This window comes from Neofelis nebulosa, chromosome 9, assembly GCF_028018385.1.
Source record: "Neofelis nebulosa isolate mNeoNeb1 chromosome 9, mNeoNeb1.pri, whole genome shotgun sequence".
Taxonomy (NCBI): Eukaryota; Metazoa; Chordata; class Mammalia; order Carnivora; family Felidae; genus Neofelis; species Neofelis nebulosa.
In genome coordinates, this window is record NC_080790.1 from 4,836,510 (window position 1) to 4,857,762 (window position 21,253).

The 21,253-nt window shown below is 52.3% G+C and overlaps 1 protein-coding gene across 14 annotated transcripts in view; it reads left to right on the forward strand.

Annotated features, from left to right (window-relative positions):
• The window catches only part of RNF144A (ring finger protein 144A), a 163,848-nt gene that overhangs the window by 56,696 nt on the left and 85,899 nt on the right, over positions 1 to 21,253 (forward strand). For 4 of the 14 annotated variants that reach the window (XM_058682456.1, XM_058682455.1, XM_058682462.1 and 1 more), the window contains one exon: positions 19,916 to 20,061. In XM_058682456.1, the coding sequence (XP_058538439.1) occupies positions 19,927 to 20,061 (135 nt within the window). In that variant the 5' untranslated portion in view covers positions 19,916 to 19,926. Of the gene's footprint in view, positions 1 to 12,202; positions 12,986 to 14,579; positions 14,695 to 14,938; positions 15,128 to 15,238; positions 15,744 to 16,295; positions 16,430 to 17,411; positions 17,461 to 19,915; positions 20,062 to 21,253 lie in introns of those variants that run through there. The other 10 variants (XM_058682460.1, XM_058682454.1, XM_058682457.1 and 7 more) reach the window with 8 other exon arrangements.

Below are 21,253 nucleotides of genomic sequence, written 5' to 3' on the forward strand. Positions count from 1 at the left end.
CTGTGTCTCCCTCTCTCTCTGCCCCTCCCCCGTTCATGCTCTGTCTCTCTCTGTCCCAAAAAATAAATAAAAAACGTTGAAAAAAAAAAACACACACACACACAAAAAAAAACAAAAAATTAGGTTTATGCCCTTCAGCTTTTATAACATTGTGAGAAATACTGTAATGAACATTTTCATGCCCCGGATTTTTTTCTTCTATGGACAGATTCCTAGAAATGGGGCTTCGTGATCAAAGGATTGAAACACCTTGAAGTTCGTGGGTAAATCTCGCCTGATGCCTGTTAAGGCCTGTCATCGCTTCTTGCCATTAGTCACGTTGATGGGTTTCTCCTTGACTCGAACCAAATTATTATCATTTAGAAAACGTGCAGCTGATGGGGCGCCTGGGTGGCTTAGTCGGTTAAGCGTCCGACTTCAGCTCAGGTCACGATCTCGCACTCCGTGGATTCGAGCCCCTCGTCGGGCTCTCTGCTGATGGCTCAGAGCCTGGAGCCTGCTTCGGATTCTGTGTCTCCCTCTCTCTCTGACCCTTCCCCGTTCATGCTCTGTCTCTCTCTGTCTCAAAAAGAAATAAAACGTTAAAAAAAAAAAAAACTAAAAAAAAAAAAAAAGAAAACGTGCAGCTGATTTTTACAAGTGGAAAATCAACCCCATCATTTCCTACATGTGTAATCAGGGTGCAGAGCACTTGAGAGATGTCACGGTCACGGAGCTGGCCAAAAGGCAGACGCGAGCCCAGAAGCCAGCGCCCGCGTTCCCAGGAAGAGACACCTGGCACGTTTTCTACATGAGTTCACACCAAAGCATGGGTGATGACATGGTTCCCTGGGCAATTTTCACATAAATTTATTGGGCCCAAACGAGTGTTTTTATTTCCCTGTAGAGCAGATCACACCTAATTGCTAGTAGTCATTGAGCCTTCCACTCTGCAGATACTCTCCATGTAGCACATTATACCAGGTGTCATGTAGAACATTCTCCCAGGTAGTTGCTATTCCACGGGCATAAAAATCCTCCCTGTTACTAAGGACGCTTCTAAGATAATAGAAGAGATAATTCTTTCAACCCGGTTACCCCGGAAAGGAGTTTCGGAGCGTCACATGGTGTGGACCTGCTTTTATGGACTTTCTCCGCCATGCCAGTGCTGTGTGAGTTCTTTGGACGCGGGAGAGAGCCAAGCAGATGAAAATTGCTGCCCTCAAGGAGAGCACATCCTGGAGTGGGGACAGAATTGAAGGAAGTTGAACAAGACAGATAAGTGCCGGGGAGAAGAGGAAAGTCCAGAAGGATGCTGAGAAGCGTGTGTGGGGAGAGGGTGATGAGTTGGCTTATGAGGCCTGACACCGGGGGGGACCCTGGCTGTCTGCAGGCAGGGGAGACCTGCCGAGGTCACTTTGTTGTGGGCACACGGCCGGCGGGGAGCCCAGAGAAGGCACCCCAGCTCCTCCCTTCATCTTCGCACAGGTGAGCGGCCCAGGAGCAGAGACCTGGTCTCACACAGCCCTGCAGAACTTGGACCTTTGTCCTTCTGGAACACCAGGAAATCCGTCCACAGCCGTTGGCGTGTCTGAGGACTTGTGAATGAGGACAACATGGGTTGCACAGAGTCGGTTGTATTAGTTTTGGTCCCATAATTCTATACTGATGATTCTCAAGTGACCCAAGAGTTTTTTTTTTTTAATTTTTTTTTTTCAACATTTTTTATTTATTTTTGGGACAGAGAGAGACAGAGCATGAACGGGGGAGGGGCAGAGAGAGAGGGAGACACAGAATCGGAAACAGGCTCCAGGCTCCGAGCCGTCAGCCCAGAGCCTGACGCGGGGCTCGAACTCACGGACCGCGAGATCGTGACCTGGCTGAAGTCGGACGCTTAACCGACTGCGCCACCCAGGCGCCCCTGACCCAAGAGTTTTACGTCCGTAGGAGAACATGGTCCCTGTAGGCCCATTATCGCTTCAACGACTTGGTCCTTCTTTTTTTTTTTTTTTAAATTTACATCCAAGTTAGTTAGCATATAGTGAAATAATGATTTCAGGAGTAGATTCCTTAATGGCCGTTACCCATTTAGCCCATCCCCCTTCCCACAACCCCTCCAGTAACCCTCAGTTTGTTCTCCTTATTTCTGAGTCTCTTCTGTTTTGTCCCCCTCCCTGTTTTTATATTATTTTCGTTTCCCTTCCCTTATGTTCATCTGTTTTGTCTTTTAAAGTCCTCATATGAGTGAAGTCATATGATGTTTGTCTTTCTCTGACTGACTAATTTCACTTAGCATGATACCCTCCAGTTCCATCCACGTAGTTGCAAATGGCAAGATTCCATTCTTCTTGATTGCCGAGTAGTACTCCCTTGTAAATATATACCACATCCATCTTCTTTATCCATTCATCCATCGATGGACATTTGGGCTCTTTCAATACTTTGGCTATTGCTGATAGTGCTGCTATAACCATGGGGATGCATGTGTCCCTTCAAAACAGCACACCTGTATCCCGTGGATAAATGCCTAGTAGTGCAATTTCTGGGTCATAGGGTAGTTCTATTTTTAGTTTTTTGAGGATCCTCCATACTATTTTCCAGAGTGGCTGCACCAGCTTGCATTCCCACCAACAACACAAAAGAGATCCTCTTTCTCCGCATCCTCGCCAACATCTGTTGTTGCCTGAGTTGTTAGCCATTCTGACAAGTGTAAGGTGGTATCTCATTGTGGTTTTGATTTGTATTTCCCTGATGAGAGTGATGTGGAGCATTTTTTCATGTGTCGGTTGGCCATCTGGATGTCTTCTTTGGAGAAGTGTCTATTCATATCTTTTGTCCATTTCTTCACTGGAGTATTTGTGTTTTGGGTGTTGAGTTTGATAAGTTCTTTATAGATTTTGGATACTAACCCTTCATCTGATGTGTCATTTGCAAATATCTTCTCCCATTCTGTCGGTTGCCTTTTCGTTTTGCTGATTGTTTCCTTCGCTGTGCAGAAGCTTTTTATTTTGATGAGGTCCCAGTAGTTCATTTCTGCTTTTGTTTCCCTTGCCTCTGGAGACGTGTTGAGTAAGAAGTTGCTGCGGCCAAGATCAAAGAGGTTTTTGCGTGCTTTCTCCTCGAGGATTTTGATGGCTTCCTGTCTTTCATTTAGGTCTTTCACGACTCCGTCCTTCTGAGGCCGCCCTGTGTGTTCTCCACAGCTGAGGGCTTCGGACACAGGGGCACCGGCCCTGGTTGGGGGTGGGACCCAGGTTCTAACCCTGGGCTGGAAGTAAATACAATTTACAGACACGTGTTATTATGGGAATTCCCAGCAGGAATGCTTCCTCCTGGAAGCCTGCTCCCAGCTTGTTGCTGGTGTTTTCCTGGGATTAATTTGAAGTTTGCGTCTGTGTTTCCCTTTCAGGAAAGGTTGCATCAGTTTATTTGATTATGTTCGAATCCCTCAGGGGTGGGCTTGGAACAAAGCTTCACGTTCAGGAAACAGTGAACGGGTTCTGCCGTCAGAGCACCGGCCTCGTTCGTCCGGGGCTTTTCTTCTCTCCTGGAATACTCTTTAACTTACAGCTGTGCTCCTACACCGTGGATCCAGGCCACCATGTCAGAGCTGATTTTGAGTAAGTCTTGTGGTTTGTTTTCATATCTAATAGAGCTCCCAGCATCCTCCAGCCGAAGGATGAAGTGTGGGGATGGGCGAGGCGTGGGGAGCAGGTGGGGCGTGCAGGGGTTCCCAGCACCGCCATGATCACTTGTCCCTGTCGTGAGATCACATGTCCCATTCCCTTTCGTGACTCTTCCTTTGTCCGTCTGGTGAACTCATCTGTACTTGGGGTCTCTTTGGCCAGGCCCAGGAGAGGGGGAGATTGGAATGGCCTTGCATCAACGTGAATTCTAGAATAGTGGATAGGGGGCTGAGCCTGGGGTGTGGATATGCAAGTCATGTTGGGAATAGTCTGTCTGTGGGACGGAGCTATAGTGGGCACACCCTTCCTGATCTCCTCGTGGTCCTGTGTGAGGACTTAGCGAGGGCCAGCCTTCCTCATGGAGACTTAGGAGACTCTGATTAAAATGAGAGATATCCTGCCTCCCCGAGTATTAGCTTTTACAGTCTTTGGCCTTGGCCTTGTGGGAAGACTGAGGGGTTGAGTGCTGGATGGATTCCTGCATTGTAGCCAGCCGAGTGGTCTTATCATTACCATCATCAAGCCAGATGCCTCATTTAACAACCGGAGGGGTCTCTGTGATGACAAATACTCTTCTCAGGTGCAAGAAGCTAAAAACGTCAGAGGTGTATTTCCTCAGAGGGGAGCCTCTTCTGTTTTCTAGCAGGTGGGACACAGGATGGGTGGTCACGTCACCCCTTTGTGTGCTGATGGGGCAGATGGGGGTCTGGTGGAGTGGTGCAAGCATTGGGAACCTGCTGGGCCGGGGAGTCTGGTGCCGGAAGGGAACGTGGGCTTCGCAAGCCTCGGGTTAGAATCCTGGAATTACTACTCGTCACCCTGGACTTTGGGCCAATTGTTCATCTTCTTCAGCCTCACTTCTTCATGGGTTAAGGGAGGATAGTTAAGCGGACTTCCTGCCTCGGTAGGGCAGATTGATGAATTGCAGAGTAGAAGTGGGGACACTGACGCTAAAGCACAGGGCAGCTAATCCTAAGAGCATCACGAGACGCCATTCAGTGTGATTCGATGGGAAAATGGGTGTCTTGAACCTCCCCTATTTTATCAGTGCAGGGGGCAGTTTGTTTGCTTGGCTGCTCGGTGGCTGGGGAAAGGAATTGTCTCCACCGCAGTGAAACAGGCATCGTCCCATCGATGTGAGTACTTTTTTCTACCCAGTTAGCGAGGCAGTATAGGAGAGAACAGGATAATGTATGGCAGGATTTCTCTTTGAGTAGGATTTTCAACTGTCAAATGGTAATACCCTCGTCATGGAGCTTACTCTCTTCAGGGGGAAGAAGGCAAACAGACCAAGATGTGCACATAGTGTGTGTCAGAGAATGGCTGGGGTGGGTGAGAGGGGAAGGTGACAGGGAGTGACGGGTGCCAGCATTTAGGGGGTGCGGATGGTTAGGGGTGCGGGCAGTTAGGGGGTACTTGGGGTTAGAAAGGCCGACGGTTAGGGGTGTAGGCGGTTAGGGGTGCGGGCGGTTAGGGGTTTGAGCGGTGGGGGTGTGGGCAGTTAGGGGCGCAGGTAATTGGGGGTGCTTGGGGTTACAGGTGTGGACGGTTGTGGGTGCAAGTGGTTAGGGGTGCAGGCAGTTGGAGGTGCAGCGGTTCGGGGGTACTTGGGGTCAGGGGGTACCCGTGTTTTTATGTGGGTGATCAGAGGACTGAAAGCTAGCGGGGGATGTAAATAGGCTGTAGACCACTGTGCTTTGGAAAACAAAGGTTAGTGACGTTTTTGTCCCAGTGATGGTCCTGCTGGAGTGACATGTGATTCTTCAGGCTTGTCTCACTTGTAGTCTCGAAACAAAGTGGGGCCCTTTATAGGTAGGGCTCCTGGGTGGCTCAGTTGGTTGAGTTTCAGACTCTTGATTTTGGCTCAGGTCATGATCTCAGGGTTTACGGGTTTGAGCCCCACATCGGGTTCTGCGCTGACAGTGTGGAGCCTGCTTAGGATTCTGTCTCTCTCTCTCTCTGTCTCTCTGCCTTCTCTGCCCTGCTAGCAGTCTCTCACTCTCTCTCAAAATAAATAAACTTAAAAAATGGGGCCCTTTCACGATTCTCAGACCGTTTTTACACCGAGAAGGTGGTTGAGGCCCCGTGTCCCAGAACGTCGTGGGTGCTGCGCAACTCAGTGCACAGCGGGCTGCAGTTTACGAGCAGAGCAGTTAGAAGTGAGCTCTGATGATACCCCGAGGTGGAGACCCGTTTGGAGACGGCACAGGAAAGATCTGTCACGTGTGTGGCGTGCCCCAGGTCAGGGGGGTGCTGCTTGCGGTTGGCAGGCGTCACCTGCTACGGCTTCCAGATCGCGAGACCAGGAGACTGAACGTGGGTGGACTCCCAGGGGGGCTGCAGAGTTTGTCCGCGGGGCCCTCCGTGCGGGCTCCTGGCCCCCGAGAGCAGAAGCGCGTGGACGGCTCCTGTTCGCATTCCCTCTGAGAAGTGTCCTCAGAGCTAAGGCTGTGTGGGCTGCACCCTCTGGCCTGGGTCCTCCTTCTAGAACACATCCTGGGAGCCTGTGGGTCTCAGTGGCGGGAGCGCCCAGGCGCGGAAATGGCAACATGTCCTTGAGAGGCTGCTTGCCCCTGTCACGAGCACCCACCATGTCACGTGTGGAGCAGGTGCACGTGTTAAGGGGCATGTTTGAGACTCAGGCCCCTCCGGTCCTCCCGTGGTCTTGACCGGGGACCTGCTCTCAGTGGAGGGCTTCCAGCAGGACTTCCCACAGTCTTGTTCAGGAATCCTTGCTTGGCCCCCTGCGCGGAAGCCGAGATGCCAGCCTCTACAAGCAGGGTCGGCAGACTTTTCTGCAAAGGGCCAGATAGTGAGTATTTGAGTTTTGCTGGCTTACGTGTCTTTGTGTGCTTGTGACTCGGTTGTTTTATAATCTTTAAAAATGTAAAAAAAGTATTCCGAGTTTGAAGGCCATCTGAGGAAAAGGCCTGGACCTTGGCCGCACACGGAGCCTGCTGTAGGAAGGCCCACGCCCGCCTTCTGTGCTGCTAACAGAGCACTGTGCCTGCCTCCCGGGAGAGGAGCGGGTGAGCTCAGGGGTCTCGCTGATTTTCCCACAGCCCGCGGCCCCGGAAGGCGCCACACCTGCCCTCCCCGGCTTCCTGTGGCAGCTCCTTGCCCTGTCCTGTCTGCTAGGTCAGAGGCCTGGGGCTGCCCGCCACCCCCTCTCACACCCACACCCGACTGTGAGCCTTCCAGCAGCTTTTCTTGCAGAGTCTGTCCAGAATGTGACCGCTTGTCATCAGTCCTGTTTGTCATTGCGCCCCCCCTGCAGGACAGGCACCGACCTCTGACCTGGATTGTTGCAGTCACTCCCCGGCAGGCCCCCCCCTTCACCCGCCGGTGTAAGGAGCACCCTGCACCCCTGCACAGGGTCTCTGCACCCCCTTCCCGTCCCTAGTTAATGCCCCCCCCCACAGGACGCACGGTACTAACTAACATGCTGTGCGTTGTACCCGCTGACGTTATGGACACATTCTCCGTTCCCCCGTGGACTGTAAGCTCCCGGAGGGCAGGCCGCCTGGTCTGTGCATCTGCTCAGCGGTATCATTCCCGGTGACTGGAGCAGCGTTCGGGCCGGGTGCTGCGGGGACCCCTCCGCTTGGTGACCTGGTGCAGGTCTCCGCCCTCGGCTGCAGCAGGTACGAGCCGAAGGACCCTTGCGGCTCACGTTTTCCCCACCCCAGCGACGCCGATCCTCATTTGAAAATGGCGAGTGTGTGCGTAGTGTTAGAAAAACAAAACCCAACCAAGTAAATGTGAAGAGCGATCCCTGAACCGGGCAGCGCGGCATGCAGCCAGCGGATGTCCCAGCAGCGGCACAGGGGCAGGTGTCCGTGGGAAGGACGGCGGGTCAAGGAGCCACCGGGGGAAGAGAAGGAAGGCTTGTTTCAGGCCAGGTCGGGTTCTTTTCAGGGGGAAAGAACAGCAGGGTTTTGATCCCGCGGATGGCCTCCCCGGGGCTGATCGGGACATTTCGGAAGGACTTTTAAAAGGCCACGTTCCTGGGAGAGGCTGAAACTTGGAATCAGATCTCAGTTTGCTGAGCTGGGCGGGAATGACTCCATTTGTTAAGCGTGTATACCTTTCCCCGTTGTGCAGGGCCTGCGTGATTCCTCTGGCATGTGCCTTGGTCCTGGGCTGCGTGTGTACCTACCAGGACCTGGGGTGGGGGCCACCGATGCGTCCTGGTGATTTGAGACCCATCAGTGGGCCCCAGTGTCTTCCTGCCAGTTCTCTGTCTCTGGAACCGCCTGCAGCTCCTGCCTCCCTCTCCCGCAGCCCTTCAGCCTCCCAGAGCACTCCCACCTGCCTCCTGCTGTGTTTTCAGGGACCCTGTGCCCTCTTACCTTCCCCATCCAGCTTCTGGACAGAAAGCAAAGACTAAATCCAAATATTCTTGAACTTTTGAAATATTTTTGAAATATCTTGAAATATTCTTGAGTATCCGTGCAGTGAGAAATGTGCTCCGGGGTGCCCGGGTGGCTCTGTCGGCTAAGCGTCTGACTTGGGCTCAGGTCATGATCTCAACGGTTTGTAGGTTCGAGCCCCACATTGGGTTCTGTGCTGACAGCTCAGAACCTGGAGGCTGCTTCAGATTCTGCGTCTCCCTCTATCTCTGCCTCTCCCCAATTCGCGCTCTCTCTCTCTCTCTCTCTCTCTCTCAAAAATAAAAAAAAATTTTTTTAAAAGAAAAAAAAGAAATGAGCTCCACATAATTGGAAGCCACAGATTTTACTTAATTTTCTCGTTGAAGTAGATCAAAGAAGTTAAAACCACAGCCTAATATTGGTAAGAAGGTGATTCCCCTCGATTTCCCTAAAGCTTCTCTGAACAGATCCCTTGTCATTTTATACCTTGTACTTGATCTTTTTCTTTCTGGATGGGATCTTCCAAGGCAGGTGCGTTAGCCAGAGAAAGAGGGTTTGGGTTATCAGTGGGTGCTCTGTGCGTGGCGCCTCTGTTGCTCGTAATCCCGAGTCTAGAACAGTGCTTAGAACGTTGTGGGAACCTGTAGACGGTGGCTAAGTTCCTGTGTGAATGGATTAGGGAGTGTAAATCGGGACCAGGAGGGACAGGACCTGGGGAGGTAGAACTGCTTTGTAAAACAGGACCTGCCGTACATGCTCTAATGGACAGAACGGGGCCCCTGGGCGCGGGCACATCGTGTGCTCTGAATTGGGGGCTGTGGTAGCAGGGTTTTCTCAGGGAGGCATGTTTGTCCTCCACTCCTGTCACGTCGGGACCCATTTCTCACCTCCGGGAAGACATTCTGTTGCCATGGCAGCAGCCGGAGCAGGAGGCCTGTCACAGGAGCAGAGTTGCACCTGCTCAGGTGGGTCCGAGGAGCAGGGGGGATCCTGGAGGCCGGCCCTCCCCGCCACGGTGGAGGCGAGGCCGTCGGTCCACGGAGCATGGCTATGCACCATGAGGGTTTGCGTGGTCGGTGAGCAGCAGAGCAGAGACGATGACGTCCCCGGTTTCCCGACTCTTCTCAGAGGCCTGTTTCTACCCCCACCACATGCTCCTGCCTCCATCACGTGCCCCGAACTCACAGGATCGGCAAGACCCCACACCCGGGAATTCCCCAGACTTGTCCTGGCAGCAGGGATCCCACTTGGTGCCTGGCCTGCCAATCTCGCGAGCTGGCCAGAGCCGTGCCCCCCAAAGCGTCCTGCCGCCGGCCAGGACTGACCTCCCCGCCACGGCGGGAACCAGCCTCCCGCAGCCCACCCGTGTCCTGTGGTTCGGGGCAGGGAGCCGGGACGGCCCACGGCTGCTCAGCCTTTGTCGTAGATGTCAGTATATCCGGCTGCTCATTTTCCCGTGCCCTTATCTGAAACAAAGTAGGAGATCGTGACTAGATCTCTGGCAGGTCGGCCAGAATACATTAAGGGTAGTTCATTATCAGGTAGCAGGAGGTGGTGTTGGGGCCGGTGTGTGGCCTCTTAGCAAATCCCTAAATGGCATAGAGTAAGGAAATCATCTCTAAGAGGACAAACGATCCAAAGACCCCCTTCGGCCTTGGAATGTAATGATTGTTTTATGTATGACTTCTAAAGTGTCACTTGTGGTAGCCAAAGTGTAATGTTTTTGCGGGCAAATCGAAGTAGAAACAATAGGTCCTTTGTGTCTCCTCTGCACTTCATTCCTGGACCGAGGTCAGAGAGGCAGGCTTGTCTGGGGCCATCTGTGGGAAGTCAGCTGTGATGTGGAAGCCACCAAGGCATTTGCAGCTTGCGTTTTTTTGCATATTTGATTGCATAAAATAAGGAGTATTTTTTCCGCCTTAGAAATGAGACCGGGAGTTCTCTGCCGTGAATGCCGATCGTTTCCCAAGCCACACGGCCCACCAGGGAGGCAGCTTCGGGGAGCAGGTCCGCAGAACCGCTCAGCCTGGGGAGGAAGAGTCTCAAGGTCATACCTCAAGGTCATATGTAGTCCTGGCCGCCACCGGAAATTCCTCCGGGGGCATTTTCAGCAGGATTTTTTGTCACATCTGCGTGGGTTTCCTGGGGGCCTTGCTACAGGAAGTTTTTCGCCAGCGGTCTCTGCATCAGTCGTGACGTTTTCTTCTGGCAGGGCAGGTGCACAGACTCTGGGTGACGTGATGGGGGCAGGGCAAGGTCTGCTCCATGGGAGGAAACAGCTCCCGTTACGTGGGCCTTCTTCAGAGTCCCGTCGACCTTGGGGTACTGTGCGGTTAGGAAGCTGCAAATGATGGGCCTCTTCTTCTCCCTCACCTGTACAGGTGTGTGTCCTCGTGGGGAACGAAGCCCTCCGCGTGGCTATGGCTGTTTCTCCAGTGGATCTGTTAAGAACTGGTCCTCTGCGTGACGACAGCTCGGACAGGCCAGGGCCCTCTCTCTGGTCCGTCCCTTCTCCGTTGTTGATCGTATCTGCTCCCCTCAGGCCCCTGCAGACTCTGAAGGCAGGGAAGCCTGTTACGGGGGAAGTTTATTCCGCCCTTACAGAACCTGCATGGCGTGTGGTTGCATGTGAGTGAGCGTGTGTGGTCCTGTCCGGTCCTACTCGACGTCCTTCTTGGAGCGTCACTGGGTTCGTCAGCATGTTAGAAACCACACGGAGTTTAATCGTTAAAAATAAACAAGCCTGTCCGACTAGACTGAGGACAGTATTCCTCAGACTTTTAGTGTCACGCTTGGTAAGTCTATTTGGGAAAACAATGGCTTGGAATGTTTTCTTTCCAGTAGAATCTGCATTCCTGTGTCTTATTTGGGTTTAAGTGGAAAGGCAAAGTTGTTTTGTTCATAAGCGTTTTATTTTAGCGCGGTTTAGATTTAGATGTACAGATTTAGATTAGATTTAGGTTAGCAGATTTGGATTTCGGTTTAGAAAAGCAACCCAGATACAGGAAGTACCAGGAGCTCGCCTGCGCCCACACCCAGCTTCCCTTATTATTGACATCTGGTAGGAGTGTGCTGCACTTGCCATGGCTCATGAACCGGTACTCACCTTGGTTTCGATGACCTTGACAGTTTAGGGGGGGAAGACCAGTCGGTATTTTGTAGATGCCTCTCGACTGGGGTTTGTCTGATGTTTTCCTCGTGGCGATTAGGCTGGGGTTGTGGGTTGTGGGGAGAAAACCGCAGAGGCACAAGTGCTGTTTCTCTCCTGTCACGTCAAGGGTCCGTGCGATCGTCGTGACTCCCCGCGGCTGATGCTTGCCTTGACCACCTGGCCGAGGCGTGTGCCAGGTTTCTCCGTGTGCAGTTACTCTTTCCCCGCATCCATCCTGTCCCTTTGCATGATGTCGCCCCGCGCAGCCACACGTAGAGTCGGGAGTTGTGCCCCAACTCCTGGGGGGCGGGGAGCAGCTATGGGATATGTCTTTTCTCCGCCATTTATTTATCAGTTCATCATTTACGTATATCATTGTGAGCTTATGGACACTTATTTTATATTTTTGATTATGCTCCCTATGATTTTGTCGCTCAGACTGTCCCAGCTTCAGCCATTGGGAGCCCATTGTGTTGCCGTGACACATCCCCACCAGTGTGGCTGTTTATTTCGAGTACTTCCTTGCTTTGTGGCACTACCGAGTGTTCCAGGATCATCCGGAACATTTCCTGTGCAAGCCCTTCAAGCCGCCCTTGAGCCCTCGTTCCTTTGTTGCAGCGTGGCCTCAGAAAGCAGGCTCTGGGCACTTGGTGTGCTTTGTGGCGAGCTGGGGCACCCTCGCCTGTGTGCGCCAGCCGGCAGAGCAGGGGAACGGCCGTGCGTGTGTTGTCCCTCGAAGACGCGTGTGTCTGTAAGCCGTGCCGAGTGTGGTGGGCTGCACCTGTGTTGAGCTAATCGTTGAGTTTGTGCTGATGTCTCCGGCTCTAAGCCAGGACCTCGTGGATCATTCCAGCCACCTCCCCTCGCTTGTCTGGGACCTTCCACTCTGACAGCGAGAAGCCTGACTCCCACCTTCCACAGTCCGCTTGCTTGTTTGTTCTAGTACACGGATGCATAGTAGTTTCAGAATTGTTAACCCACACTCGAGCGGAGACAGCTTTGTCTGCTAGGGTCCGGGGCTTATGGACAGTTCTGTTTGCCTGCGGTCTTACAGGTTCCACTCATTTCCAGACTTACTCAGGTCAGGGCTTTTCCCCACCCCTGCGGTGAGGTCATTTGGTACCCTTGTAGTAGAGTTCGAGTTTCTCTTCCCAGCCTGCATTCCGTGCCAGGATGCCCTTCTTCCTAGAGTATTGTTTTAAAAACGTGCATGCGTCCAGGTTCACTCCCTGCGCTGCGAAGTTTTGTTTCATGGGTTTTGATAAATGCATAGCGGCACGCACCTGTCCTTGCAGTATTCTACAAAAGTACTTTCCATGCCGTCACACACTCCCTGCGCCTCACCTGCTCAACCCTCTTCTCCCTCCTCCCTCCCCATCTCCTGGTAACTGCTCATCTGTCTACTGATTCTATAGTCTGCCAACTCCAGAATGTTCTATGATTAGAACCATATAGTATGTAGCCTTAAAAAACAAACAAACAAAAAAACCCTTTTGTTTCTTAGAGGTTTAGGTTCGTAGCAAAATTGAGGGCCAAGTACAGAGTTCCCGTATCCGCTCCGTCCCCACACAGGCACAGCCTCCTTCACTATTGACATCATGCACCGGAGGGGCACCTGTTACATGGATGAACCCGCAGTGACACATCATAATCACCCAAAGTTCATGGTTTACTGTGTCAGCTCAGGCTGCCAGAACAAAACACCACAGACCGGGTGGCTTAAACAACAGGACTTTATTTCTCATGGTTCTGGAGGTGGGAAGTCTGAGATCAGGTGCCAGCATGCTCAAGTTCTGGTGAGAGTCCTCTTTCCGGCTTAAGACGGCTGCCTTCTCACTGGGTCCTCGTAGTGGATGAGAGACTGTGGGGGAGGGAGAGGGAGGTGCCCACATTGTCCTCTCTTATAAGGCCACGGTCCTACTGGATCAAAGCCCGCTCTTTTTTTTCCTTAAGTTTATTTATTTTGAGAGAGAGAGAGAGAGAGAGAGAGAGAGCATGAGCAGGGGAAGGGAAGAGAGAGAGAGAGAGAGAGAGAGAGAGAGAGAGAGAGAGAGAAAGAAAGAATCCCAAGGAGGCTCCACACTGTCAGCACAGAGCCCCACACGGGGCTTGATCTCAGGAATCGTGAGATCACAACCTGAGCCGAAACCAAGAGTCGGACGCTGAACCGACTGAGCCACCCAGAAAGCCCCAGTCTTTATGACCTCATGTAACCTTAATTACCTCCTAAAGGCAAACGGTCACATTAAAGGTTAGGGCTACCCCTTAGGGATTTGGGGAGCAGGAACACAGTTCAGAGCATCCATCTTAGGGCTCCCTCTTGCTGTTTATACATCCTGTGAGTTTTGACAAATGTAGAGTGACGCATATTCACCATTGCAATTACGTTCTGAATAGCTTCACTGTCTTAAAAAATGTCTATGGCTTTGCCTGTTCACTCTGTTTATCCCCTTCTCCACTCCCCCCTCTTTTACAGTCTCCATAATTTTACGTTTTCCAGAATGTCACGTAGTTCGAGGCACACAGTATGTAGCCTTTTCGGATCTGCTTCTTAGGAACATGCACTTACGGTTCCCCCACATCTTTCCGTGGCTTCATAGCTCCCGTTTTTTTAGCCCGGAATAATAGTTTATTGTCTGGATGTGCCCACTTAAATAAACTGGCATATTTCATTCACCGAGGCCCCATTCTCCCGTGATCCAGAAGGAGACACAAAGGAGGTCTAGCAGGGTGGTCACATGCCTGTGCGTCAGCACCTTACAGACTGCGAGTCAGTGGGTGTGTGTGCTTGACCAGGTCACGCTGTCTCTGTGCCTTGGTTTCCTCGTTTGTAAAATTGGAATAACCCCAGACTGTTAAAGTCCCAAAGTCACCGTGTGGAGAAATGAAATGATGCATGGAAGTGATGACCGTGATGCCTGGTGCACGTTAAGCAACCAAGATGCGTCTATACGTACATACGTGTCTACATGTACATACGTATGCGTATATAGAATATGAGCGTGTGCCTGTGACTAGCACTGTTAAGGAGAGAGAATGACACTTAGCCTTGGATAATATATTAGCAAGTTGGAGAGAGAAGCTAATACATACAGGCTTGGAAAGCCACACTCCCCCAGAGAATGTCCTAAAAAGAATAAATGAAGATCAACATACCAAGTCTCGCCAGTGCCTGGCAGACACAGTGCTCGGCTGCGATGTTTGGAGGGATGATGTGTCTGTCGGGCTTAAGCCCACATGGGTTTTGGAGCCCGCGACCTGGGTGGGGGGTGCCGGAGGCAGAATGGCGTAGACCAGTGGCTCTCAACCCTCCCTGTAGAGGAGAATCCCCGGAAAGGCCCGTGGAGACGCACATTGCTCTGTCTGTCCCTCCTCCCCGCCCTCCCCCAGAGTTTCTGATTTTGAAGGTCTGGGTTACCAGCAAGTCCTCCAGTGGTGCCGATGCTGGTGTTGTGGGGAGCGCGTGTTCAGGGCCGATGACCACGTGCAGCAGAGACTCAGACAGGTCAGCAGCTGATGGGTTCAGAGGACCAGGGGGGACCTCACAACGCCAGGGGCTGATGGTGGGCATGAAGGGCTGGGAGGGTTCAGACCCCTGGTGAAGAAGGGGGAATGCAGGGGGGAGGCAGGATGCGGGGGGAGACGGCGCTTCGGCCAGCGGGGGCTTGTGGGTGGTCTTCGGGAGAGGGAAGGGTGGGCAGTGACCGGCTGGCAGTCAGTTACCCCTCCTTCCTTTGCTCTCCTGGAAGGGGTGAAGGCGGGGAGCGTAGGGACCCACACAAGCGCACAGCCCCCAGCCCAGCGGGGGGACGTCTCCGGACGGCAACCAGAGCTCGTGTTCACATGCGACTGCCTTCCTTTTCGGCCCTTTCTGCTCCCGTGTCCACACCTCCTGCGCCACAGTGCCTGCTCTGCGCGACCCCCGCAGCGCTTAACAAGTAACTTGCCTGATAAACATTCTGAATCACTTACATTGAGCAACGCTTGTCATTGACCAGATGTGCTTAAAATAGTTGGCTTCATAGGACTTGACCTTCACATTAGGAAAACAAAGATTGTTTTTCTTTTCTTTTATTGTGCATTGTGATTTTCTTAGCAAATTCCTATTTCAAGTTTGCAGCTGTTCAGTGTTTGTAAAATCATATTCAGCCCATCCTGTGTGTCGGGAAGGTCCATGACGGGCTTCAAAAATATCTTTTGTTATGTCCCGTTGTCCCCCGTTTGAATCCTGATTTGGGGCACCTCAGAGAGTATCCAGTCTAGAGGAGAAAGAATACCGACTGACGAGGGACCAGGAAATTGGCATCTGACCCGCTTTAAGAGTAGCGCCCAGGGAGGGAAATGAGGGGCCGGGCTGCCTTGCGTGCAGGGCAGTGGGAAGCCACGGTGTCCAGAAGTCAAGTGGAAATCATGGTCTAGGAGGAAAGGAAGTGAGAGGTCAAGCCTGCAGTTTGTGCTAAGGATCACATCTTCGGAGAGGCCGTAAACAGGAAACAGAGCCAAGCCCAGAAGCCAGGAAGAGCGGGGAGAGTCTGGGAGCGACCAGGCCAGGAGGTGACCAGTGGTCCAGGGTGAAGGTGGTACACGGTGGGTGGGGCAGGCGAGCGCTCACGTGACCCCTGGTCTGCCCGGGACTCGGGGTGGGGGCTGAGACTCTGTGTTGAAGGGTTAGACGTCAGCCGTCCTGTGGTGCGTTCTGGGGTGCCGTCCGATCGGGGGCCACACTGAACAGCGGACAGTAAAGCAGGGGCCTTTGGCTTTCGTGTGCTGCTTCTGAAGGTTACCGCTGTCCCTGGCACTTCCTGAAAGACTAAGTTGATCATACAGTTTCTATGCTCGCGCCTTGTCTGTCCCTTTAGTCCATATGGGTTCATGCCCAGGGCTTTAAACCTGACGCAGGACAGTGACTCCCACTTCCCGGACAGGTAAAGTGTCCCAGGAGTCCTAAATCTATCTCTTCTCACCCTTCCCAGCCAGTGGATGCGCGAGGGTACGGTGTGTAGTTTTACGGAGTGAAAACAACTACAGTTTCCTAATCTGTCCAAAGTCAGTGACCCAAGCGGCAGAACCCTTCTCCCTTCCAACGTGGGACCTCTTTACCCTCAGACCGCTGCTACAGAGCCCTCCAGCATCCGAGACTGGGCCTTTACAGCAGAGCTCCCGGCCACCTACCCCCAGCTGTCCGGGCGGGACGCACCAGTCAGCAGCCGCCGCCCACAGCTGCGACGCCTCTGGTACAGGTTTGTGATCCCTTTTAGGGCTAGTGGACCTCCATAGTCAAAATGGGATCGTCGCTCTGTACAGTGAGCTTTAAGCAATGTTACTTGAAAAAAAAAATCATTGAGGAATAAAACAAAAGAAGATGTGGAGGGATAGAGAGAAAGAAAAAACATCTTGGTTCACGAGCCCAGGATTCAGAAAATGCTTGTGGACATTTAAAATAATAATGATGATGAGGTGTTTTTTTTTTGGGGGGGGGGGCGGGTTCGGAGCTGACGGCCAAGAAAGAATTCTTGAAGATGTGTTTGGTGCAAAAAAGGTGATTTTAGTAAAGCACAGGAACAGGACCCGTGGGCAGGAAGAGCGGCACTGGCGTTGTGAGGCATGACGGGTTATACCCTATGGAGTCGGGGGAGGTACAGTCAGGAAGACATTTCTTAAGGGATTTCCATATGCTAAAGTGGACTCCCAGGGTAGCAGAGGCCTAGCTATGGTCAGGCTAAGGTGGTTTTTGCCTCTGGCAAAGCATTAGCATTAAGACAGGGGGGAGTTTCTGGACTTCAGGCTATTGGTAAGATTGCCCTTTTTTTTTGTAGTTGTACTAAGATGCTTGTGAACTGATGTGAACTCTTATCAGTTTAACCATTTGTTTTCTGTCCTTTCCTTTGCTCTTGGGCACCCAGAAGTGCCTGAGGAATGTTACACATATCCCACGGGGTGTGGGGGGGTTATGTGTGCCCCGAGATAGCTCACTGACCCCAAGCCACCTAAGTGTTGGCCCGTTGGCTGTAGGTCAAATTATGAGGCTTGTTTAAATTATTTGGAAGACTCCGACCAATCCAAAAGTTCCTTGCGTTTGTGTCAAAGAGTTCTTTTCAAACAACAGAAAATACACTTACTTTAGACTAAGTTGCTCCCAGTGATTAGCTTTCCGGGGAGGGGTCCTGGGTGCCGTCCCTTTCCTGCCCTGACCGCTGATCTCTCCTCTTTGTCTCTGTGCAGATTCCTGCCGGCCTCCGGTAACTGCCCTCCTTTGCTTGGGCTCTTAAAGGTCAGGGTCTCCCCCTGCATCTCCGTTATTTTTCATCACTTATGTTCCTTTGTTCTTTGTGTCTAATCCGTCTGAGTTCAAGATTCTGCAGTTACCTTCTCCCCCTCCCTGGACGCCCAGTGTAGGATCCACAGCGATGACTGGTGAAAGTTGAGAAGGGAATATGAGTAGATTGTAGAAAGCAATCGTGACAACTCCTCGCCCCTGGGAGTAGCTGGCACAAAGAATGGCGGTATGTAACGCCTCGTTGGAGAGCTAACTGGCATCCTCAGAGTCTGCTAAGGATGGCTAAATGAGACCTTGCAGGGGAAGAGGAGCGGGGGTCTTTACTGAGCACTTCCTACATGTGCCAGGCCCTGCACATGACCTCTCTCGACCTCACAGCGACCCCGGGAGATGGCGCTTCTCCACCCCCTCACCCACGGAAGCACACCGTGGCTGACGACGGTCAGGCAACCGCACCGTAATTGTCCTGGACGCTCAGTTTGCCCTCAGAGCACAGAGTTTCCTGTTGCTTCTGCTGTGGTCCTGCCACGCTCGGTCCGCCTGGTGAAACCTGTTCCCTCCTGCTTTGATAGCCACTCCCTGTTCCCGATGTGAAATGTAGCCTCCCTTCCACACTCAAGCTTCGTCTTCCTCATGAAGCTCTTCCAGTTTGCTGAGGAGTCTTCTACCCAGACTTACTCTCATCTTTACCAAGTGCCTTGAGCACCGATTTCGCACATAAACCATATACTGCCTTATAGTATCGGTTAGCTTGCTCTTTGGCCAAGCAGGTTCCTGAACCGAATCTGAAGACGCCCCAAGGCGGGGAATTGTGTCTCCTGCCTCTTTGAATCTTTCCAAGATGCTAGAATCATTTTGTGTATGTTCCGGTCGTTGGTTGGTGTTCTGATTTATTTTTGTTGTTCCTTCGTGGGTTAGGTCTTTGTCATTCTATATCCATCCCTCTGCTGTAAGTATGAGGCAGGACAAGACAGATCCTCCCTTCGTGGCCTCACAAACTAGCAGGGAACGCAGGTGTCTCTTGCTGTCTATGTCATTTAGTCCTTCAGTTCAAAGATGAGGTTGGGCAGAGAAGGATGCCAGGTTGTCTAAATCAGTTTGGATCCTGAAAGCTGGATAGAAGGAGCTCTCTCTCAGAGTTCAGATGGCTGGGGATTGCGCCTGAAATTTTAACTGAATCGTACTCAGTTCTGAGTTTGGGGAGCACGGGCACGCTTACCTACTGCGGGTGCACACTGACTGCCGGGCTTAGATCGGGTGCCAGGGGTTCAGACTGAGAAGACGTAGCCCGAGATACAAGGATCTGTTCATTCACTCAACAGGCAGTTGTTGAGAGGTCGCTGTGGGTCAGGCGATGAGTCAGAGGCTAGAGGCACGCACCTTCCCTGTCTTCCCCGTCTTCCCCAAGCAGCAAGCAGTGGGAATCAGTGTGATAAATACAAAGAGAAAACATATGCTATCAGGAAGCAGACTGTGGGCAGGTTAGGAAGTGACCAGAGAACGTCCCCGGAGGATGTGGAAGTTCCTGGGGTGCCTGGGGTTCACACCAGGCATCGTTGGATGCACTTGACCCGTGTAAATGAACAAGTCTGCCAAAGGCCCTTGCCTCCCTGAAGCTTAAGTTTGAGAAAATCTGCCAGTGCTTAAGGAGGCAGTGGTGTTGGGGCTATTTCTGGGGGGGCCGGGTAACACCTGGGTGTTGTGGTGTGGAAAGGTGGATTCCATTTGGAGGGCACTGAAGACTGAGGGGGAGGGGCCACACCCACCGCTTTCTTTCTTTAATTTATTATTTATTTTTTTAATGTTTATTTTTGAGAGAGAGAGAGAGAGAGAGAGAGAGAGGAAGGGAGGGGCAGAGAGAGAGGGAGACACAGAATCCGAAGCAGGCTCTAGGCTCTGAGCTGTCAGCACACAGCCCGATGCAGGGCTTGAACTCATGAACCACGAGATCTTGACCTGAGCCGAGGTCAGACACCCAACCCACTGAGCCACCCAGGCGCCCCTCCACCGCCTTCCCTGAGATGTTCCTGCAACAGAAATCCTAGAACAGTCCCGTCTGATCAGACTATTTTAATGGAAGCTTCTTCTCCATGCTTGCCGAGGTTTTGCCCTCCTAGACGAGGTGCTCGGTTGGTGGGGGTGGGGGCGTGTCTTACTCAGTGCCCATCAGAAGGATGGAGGGAAGGCGGCAAGGGGGTGGGTCGTTTGCCATTTGGAGGGTAGACACGATCGTTACCCTCTGCGCGGGGGAGGGGTCACCCACAGACCCAAGGGACCCGGGGACCCCTGGTTAAAGCTCCGAGGACCCAAATGAACTAAATCCCTGGGCCCATCGACCGCCCCTTGGCCACTCCCTGGGGCCCCATGTGGAGCTGAGAGAGGTGACTCCTGCCTCGGTTCTGCTGGAGGCCACGCGGGGGTCTGACGCCCTGTGCTTCTCTCGTTTCAGACTGTTCTGCCATGACCACAGCGCGGTACCGGCCCACGTGGGACCTGGCCCTCGATCCGCTGGTGTCGTGCAAGCTGTGTCTCGGGGAGTACCCGGTGGAGCAGATGACCACCATCGCCCAGTGCCAGTGCATATTCTGTACTCTGGTGGGTCCTTCCGGAGAAATCCACTATTGGAGGGAATTTTGGGAGGCGGCCTCTGGTTTCGGTTTTAGCGGCACCCGGCAAATCTCTGACCCCACCTTTGCCAGCGACCGAGTCTGTCACGCGGTTGCTGAAGGAATCCTCCTTCAAATCAGTCGGGCACCCGGGTAGATGGCCGTCACAGGTGCTCGTGATCCAAAAGTGATCAAACAGAATTTTAGAAGCTAGTGATGATGCAATTTAGGAGACCTGATCACGGCGCGTGCTCGCCTTTCCAGAAGGGAAAAGCTTCACCTTACCTCATTTTTTAGTTTTTTTTTTTAAGTTTATTTATTTATTTTGAGAGAGAGAGAGAGCACGAGCAGGAGTGGAGGAGGGGCAGAGCGAGAGGGAGAGGGAGGGTCCATACTGCCAACTCAGAGCCCGATGCGGGGCTCAAACTCACTAACTGTGAGATCAGGACCTGAGCGGAAATCAAGTCAGATGCTAAATTGACTGAGCCCTCCAGGCGCCCCTACCGTTCCTCATTTTAAATTGAATTGTACAGTTCTGTGCTTGAGGTTACAAGAGTGCTGACCTAGTGATCGTGCACAGGTTGAATATTCAGCTATTCACGTCACCTTTCGCTGGTGTGGTGTTAGAGGGGATGTTGACATCACGTTTACATTTCCGCAGATTGTCTCCAGCACTATTTGGGGGCCAGATGATCTGCTGGTAGTGATTATAGGGACCTCTGTTTCCATCAGGCCTAAGTCAGACCCAGCATCTGACCCTTCAGAAAGGGAAAATGAGGGGCGCCTGGGTGGCGCAGTCGGTTAAGCGTCCGACTTCAGCCAGGTCACGATCTCGCGGTCCGTGAGTTCAAGCCCTGCGTCAGGCTCTGGGCTGATGGCTCGGAGCCTGGAGCCCGTTTCCGATTCTGTGTCTCCCTCTCTCTCTGCCCCTCCCCCGTTCATGCTCTGTCTCTCTCTGTCCCAAAAATAAATAAAAAACGTTGAAAAAAAAAAAAAGAAAGGGAAAATGAGGATGTAGGGGTTTATTTTCAGATCATCTTAATTGAATTCTACTTGATGGTTCTTCCCATTCAAGGCGGGGGGGGGGGGGGGGGTGAAAGTCCAGAAAAGAAAAAAAGAACTGTTTTCTTCCAACTATAAGAAACCAAAGAAGTTGCTTCTGAATTTAACCGCGTTATAAA